The sequence below is a fragment of the Centroberyx affinis genome, unplaced genomic scaffold (genome assembly GCF_046629955.1).
Source record: "Centroberyx affinis isolate AG114_WGS23_722 - 3 ecotype Tasmania unplaced genomic scaffold, CSIRO-AGI_Caff_v1 ptg007847l_1, whole genome shotgun sequence".
Classification (NCBI taxonomy): domain Eukaryota; kingdom Metazoa; phylum Chordata; class Actinopteri; order Beryciformes; family Berycidae; genus Centroberyx; species Centroberyx affinis.
In genome coordinates, this window is record NW_027283936.1 from 3,494 (window position 1) to 10,000 (window position 6,507).

Genomic DNA, 6,507 nt, shown 5'->3' on the forward strand with positions numbered 1-6,507 from the left:
GTGTGTGTGTGCGTGTGTGCGTGTGTGTGTGGCTGACGCTCTGCTGGCGGACAGAAACCCGGGGATCCGCCGGTAGACGCTTCACTCAACGCGGATCAAACCTTCACGAACCGTCAACCTGCAACATGAACGGGAGGATTTTAAATTTTCCAGCCACCAGAAACCCGCCGGCGGAGAATTAACGGCCCCGGAGATTCTGTTTCTGTTTCTGTCTTAACGGTGAAGAGATTTTCCTTCTGATTTCAACCGTTCTGTGGATTCATGGCTGCAGAGTTGGAGCCTGCCGACACTTTCGGAAGAGTTTCCTCGTTAAAAAGCAGGCGGGTCGCTGTGGAAACAACAGGCTGCTTCTATTTCTTTATTTTTTCCTCCGGTGGAAACATGAGGAAGCAGTAGAAACCGGTCAGAAGAGGTAACGGCGTTTCTATCCTATACTCAACTTCACGATCCTGTAGGGAATTTCAGCAGGATACTGCACAAATATAACATATAGTCCCTATAGGAATATCATAGGAATATTATAAAAGAACCTTAGGAGAAGCAATACACTATTAGAGCATGATAAACTCACTATTGAGAGCCACCGACACACTGTAAATCCCTATAGGAATATTACAGGAACATTATAGTGATACTATAGGATATCAAATATACCATAATGTACCATAAGATACTATGAAGTGACTGTTAGGCTAATGATCATAGAAATACGATAAGTCCCTATAGGAATATAATAGCAATGTTTTTAGGAATGTTGGGAATGATTTTTCGTTCTTTAGTTAACAGTGGCTGCAAAAATATTTACTTCACAATATGTTTAGAGTTTAAAAATACACAAAAATTGGCCTAAAATTGTATTTGCGCATGTAAATGTCAGTGACTGGAAACAGATTTTGGGAAACTATATTTTTCAGATCAGCGGGACACTCAGTGGGTTTCCAGCGTCCACAGTGTATTTCGGATAGAGTTATTGATTGTATCTTTTGGTGCAGTTTGTGTGTTTTGTCTGAATGTGTTTTGTGGTTGTGTACATTACTGAGTGTTGGACTGGAGGCTGCTGCTGTTTCGCAATGCTTATGTAAGGCTGGCCCAGGATCTGCTGCTGGCCCAGGAACAATGGTTCAGTCCTGCCAAACTGCATGGCAAACATCTGTAGGCACACACACACACACACACACACACACACACACACACACACACACCAGTGAAACCAGGTCAAAGCTCTCATCTCTTGCTGGTTTCACCTGGTAAACCACTAACACAATCTGTCCTCTGGCTAAAACACAATCTGGCCTCTGGCCTCTGGCTAAAACACAATCTGTTCCCTGGCTAAAACATAGTCTTTCCTCTGGCTAAAACACAATCTGTTCCCTGGCTAAAACATAGTCTTTCCTCTGGCTAAAACACAGCCTGTAAGCTCCAGTGTCCCCCAGCTAAAACAGTGTGTAAGCTCCAGTGTCTAAAACAGTGTATAAGCTCCAGTATCTCCTGGCTAAAACAGTCTGTAAACTCCAGCGTCCCCTGGCTAAAACAGTCTGTAAACTCCAGTGTCCCCTGGCTAAAAAGGTCTGTAAGCTCCAGTGTCCCCTGGCTAAAACAGTCTGCAAGTTCCAGTGTCCCCGGGCTAAAACAGTCTGTAAGCTCCAGTATCTCCTGGCTAAAACAGTCTGTAAGCTCCAGTGTCCCCTGGCTAAAAGGAACCAGCTGTACTGAAAGTGTAACCAGGCGGTCAGCCAGGCGGTCAGCCAGGCGGTCAGGGTCCTGGAATAATATTCAGCCTTATCGCATCCAGCAGCATCACACTGACAGAGCGTCGTACTGTGACTGCTGGGACAGATAGTGAAGCTGCGATATGATGAAAACTGAACCCCCACACACACACACACACACACACACACACACACACACACACACACTGAGGCAGTGTCTGCTGTTGGACCTGCTACTGAAATCTTGATCACATTTCTACGGGTTTTCTGAAGTATACTGCAGGATTTCTATAGTATTCTGAAGTATTCTGCAGGATTTCTGCAGTATTCTGAAGTATTCTCTAGCATTTCTATAGTATTCTGTAGTATTCAACATGGTTTCTGGGCTGGGGGGCAGAAGCCTCTCTGACAGACTGTGTGTGTTGAAATGAAAATGAATTATAAAGCTGCTTGTATTTCAGTCTATTCACTATGGATTTTTTTTTCATACTGCAACATTAATGTGACTGATATGTTTCATATCCAGCGGAGTGGAGGAGTTTGTGTTTGGCTGTTGGTCAGTCTGAGGAGCCTCAGGCGTGGTGGTGGTGTGTGTGTGTGTGTGTGTGTGTGTGTGTGTGTGTGTGTGTGTGTGTGTGTGTGTGTGTGTGTGTGGTTGGTGAATGAGTAACACTCTCCGTTCCCTCAGTAACAAACACGCAGCTTCCTTTAAAGCTGCAATATGCAACTTTTTCACTTTAAAATAACATTATATACACAGGATCTATTCTGTGTTCAGGCCTAAGTCTCCAGTTTGCTGTTGGGACGTTTTGGGGCGGAAACCATTTCCGTGTCTTGTGGGCGGGGCCAGCGGTGAGCCGGGTGTGTCTGTCAAGGTGAGGCGAGCGGCTGCAGAGCAGGAAGTCACAACGACAACAACAATGGAGGAAAGAAGAAGAAAAGAAATAAAGAAAGAAGAGTGAAGCTATACGTTCAGAAACAGGCAGATCATGTGTTTTTTGATGCTCTGGTGTTGCCTTTTATAATGTTATGTGTTTTTAACAGGTTAATATAATTCATTAGCGAACGCTAATTCGTTAGCATTATTTGAAAATAAAAAACTCTTGACTTGACTTCAGCCGTCCAAGTTTACTTTCTGAGATGTTTCTTCTGTTGTTTTTAAATAACAGTTGTAGAGATCTGGGAAGCTTTGAACGGCTGGAATCAACTTGTCCTCCATTGTGAAAGGTTGTTGATTAAACTAAATGACATCATCAGGGAAACAAGGAAGAGCAGAAATCTGATTGGCTGTTGACGGCGATGAGCTGTCGGTCATGTCGCTCGCAGTTGAACACAGTCAGGCTGGATGGTAGACAGCTCGTCAACATGAGTGACAGGTGCCGGGACAGGAGGGCGGGGCTAACAATACACTTCCTGCAAGTTGTAGCTTTAAAGAGAAACTGAAACCCAAACCTGTGTGAAGCCGGACATCTGAAGGTAAACAACATGCTGCTGAAATGGCCATCTGCTATTGGCTGATATTTGGTGCCAAGTGATGATAGAGTATAGAGTACAATAGGTGATGACATCACCAGGCACCAAAGATCAGCCAATAGAAGATGGCACCTTCAGTAGCATGCCTTTTAGCATGAGATGTCAGGCTTTACACAGATTTGGGTTTGGGGTTTACCCAGCATTCAAGTGGTGTCAGATTTACGGTCTGAAGGAGTTTCCGACCAGGAAGTGCGTCATGAAGACCCGATTCTGTCGATGATCAAGTCGGAGAAATCAGGATCGTAGCTGCAGCGGGAATCTGTCGAGTCGTGATGTCATCGCTCTTTCCAACATGGCCGAACAGCCGCAGAGTCGCAATGTGAGCGGAAGAAATTTCATACAATAAAGCCGAAAATTAACCACAAATTTAAAAGACGTGGATAACTACAGAGCTGCGGTGTTCATATTCAGAATCCACTGAAATAGCTGAAGATTGGTCACTAGCTCGGCTATCGCTAGCTTCATTGCTAACATTAGCCTAGAAGCCTGGCAGTGTGTGGAAACACTTGAGGAAACGTTCCATTCTCCAGTTCTCTGACCATAAAGCAGGAGAACGACCCGACATCACCTGACCGCAGATCAGTTCAGTCACTTTATTATCCCAGATGGGAAACTTGACTTGCAGTCAGGGGCACAAGATAAAAAACAACACAAGTACAAAAACAAAAACAAAAAGTACAAAAACAAAAAGTACAAAAATGTTTCCTGTACATACAATACACAGAACACAATAGTACAACAAAACAATCTCTAAAATGCTAAATTACACGTGTAGATTGAGCAGAGTTATTGCACAGGGAACAAAGGAGTTTTTACTCCTATTGCATCTGAACCGGGGAACTCTGATCTACAGCCTGAAGGAAGAGTTTCAGACTCACAGTGAAGGCGGTGGTTTATGCAGTCTAATGTAGACCTGGCCTTGCGGAGAACCTGCTGGTCAAAGATGGCCGTCGGGGGGGTCTGTGGGACACCGATCACCTCACCAGCCACCTGCACAATACAGCTCAGGTGGTTTTTGTCCCTGATGTTCAGGTTACCATACCAAGCAATCATAGAAAAAGTAAGAACAGATTCTGTGAATGACTTGTAAAACAAAGACATCATTTTCCCATCTACATTAATACAAAAGTTGCTTTCCCTTCTTACAGACCGCATCAGAATTTGCACCAAATTTCCAAGTTCCAAGATATTTATAATGTTCTACAAATTCAATGCCAATTCCTTTGATGAAGGTCTGAGAGGGGTTACAGGGTTAGTTTCTCTTTAAGTCACTTTACCCGCCATACAGTATCAGACTGTGGCTGTACTGGTCGGCTCCCAGTGTGACTGGATGTGTGTTTGTGTGTGTGTGTGTGTGTGTGTGTGTGTGTGTTAGTGTGTGTGTGTGTGTGTGTGTGTGTGTGTGTGTGTGTGTGTGTGTGTGTGTGTGTGTGCGGGAAACAGTCTGGATGTTCAAGCTGCTGTGGGTAAAGAAAGCCCATTAGAGCCACAGCTCACTGAACTGAGACAAGCAGAGTCCCCGAGGGTTCAGCCAATCAGCCGCTCCGTAAATCACCTGCCAATCAGCTGCCCCGCCTCCTTCTGAACAGGCTGCAGCAGGCGGTAAAGGGACATTCCACTGAACACAAAATGATATGAAATATGTTCGCTCTTTGGTCTTTGGCGTTTTGAACTGACAGCCAACATTCGCTTCTGTCCCCTATAGCCAGAAACAAGAGAGGAGAGTTTGGCCCCGCCCCCTAAACTGTGATGTCACAGGTGACCGTGTGGATCAGTGTGAATGTGAAGCGAGGAGCAGCTCCACACACACCTCCACCGGAGAAAAACAGGTTTGGAAAAAGTCTTTCATTGACACTCTGACTCCTGTTTCCTCAGCAGCTTCAGTCTGACGGTCGTCCAGTTCAACCCAGTCCGGTCCAGTCTGATCCAGTCCGGTCCAGTCTGATCCGGTCCTGTCCGGTCTGATCCGGTTCCTCCTCCATCACCATGTTCTCCAGGTGGACCCGCCCCTCAGCGCTCCTCTTCTTCTTCTTCCTCTCCCTGGTTCTCCTCTCCTCCTCCTCCCCCATCCAACCGTCCGACTCCTCGCTCTCCGCCGGCGCCGACAGAGAGGAGCCGCAGAACGTGACGCTGGCGGCCATCTTGCCCCTGACCAACCTGGACTACGCGTGGGCGTGGCCTCGCGTGGCGCCGGCGCTGTACCGGGCAGTGGAGCGGGTGAACGGCGACCCGGCGCTGCTGCCCGGCCTGAAGCTCCGCCTGGTCCACGGCAGCTCGGAGAACCGCGAGGGCTTCTGCTCCGACTCCATGGCGCCGCTGGTGGCCGTCGACCTCAAGCTGTCCCACGACCCCTGGGCCTTCATCGGCCCCGGGTGCGACTACTCCTCGTCGCCCGTCGCCCGCTTCACCACCCACTGGGAGGTTCCCATGGTGACGGCCGGCGCCCGGGCCATCGGGTTCGACGGCTACGCGGCGGTCACCAACACGGGCCCGACCCACAAGAAGCTGGGCGAGTTCGGCGTGAAGCTCCACGAGCATTTCGGCTGGCGGCGGCACGCCATGCTGATCTTCAGCGACAACAAAGACACCAACGACGACCGGCCGTGTTACTTCGCGGTGGAGGGGCTCTACAAGCTGCTGGGCGACCGCAACGTCACCATCACCGACCACGTCATCGCCGCCGACAAGCTCAGCTACGCAGAGCTGGTCCACGACATCAGCCAGCAAGGCAGAGGTCAGTGTGTGTGTGTGTGTGTGTGTGTGTGTGTGTGTGTGTCAAGGTTGTTATAGTTTTGCCTTTTTCATTAGTTTTTATTTTTATTTCGTTTTGACTTTTTGTTTTCAATGTCAGTTTAGTTTTAATTCGTTTTTAAAGCGGGTTTGCTACTTGAGTTTTTATTTTTTGAAAATCCTTCGTTTTAGTTTAGTTTTTATTAGTTTCAGTGTTAGTTTTAGTCTTTTTTGTAATATGGGGTATTTGAGATTCAAAAATTCAAAATACTAGGCTTATGTATGAAATAAATTGATAAAGATGAAAATTTTCTCTATAATTTTAGTTTATCTTAGTTAGTTTTGTAAACACACAATGTAGTTTCAGTTATCATTTTTTTGTAAAGCCTCGTTATTATTTTTATTTCAGTTAATGGAAATGTTTTTTCACACCTAGTTTTCATTATTTTGTTAGTTTTTGTTACCGATAATAACTTTGGGGTGTGTGTGTGTGTGTGTGTGTGTGTGTCAAGGTTATTATAGTTTTGCATTTTTC

The 6,507-nt window shown here is 46.4% G+C and overlaps 1 protein-coding gene across 1 annotated transcript in view; it reads left to right on the top strand.

Annotated features, from left to right (window-relative positions):
- Positions 1-272: 272 nt before the first annotated feature.
- LOC139639843 (atrial natriuretic peptide receptor 1-like) overlaps positions 273-6,507 on the top strand; it is a gene marked incomplete at its 3' end in the record, with an annotated part of 28,553 nt that continues 22,318 nt past the window's right edge. The window contains exons 1-2 of the mRNA XM_071513998.1: positions 273-412; positions 5,121-5,976. Coding sequence (XP_071370099.1) covers positions 5,229-5,976 — 748 coding nt within the window. The remainder of the gene's footprint in view (positions 413-5,120; positions 5,977-6,507) is intronic.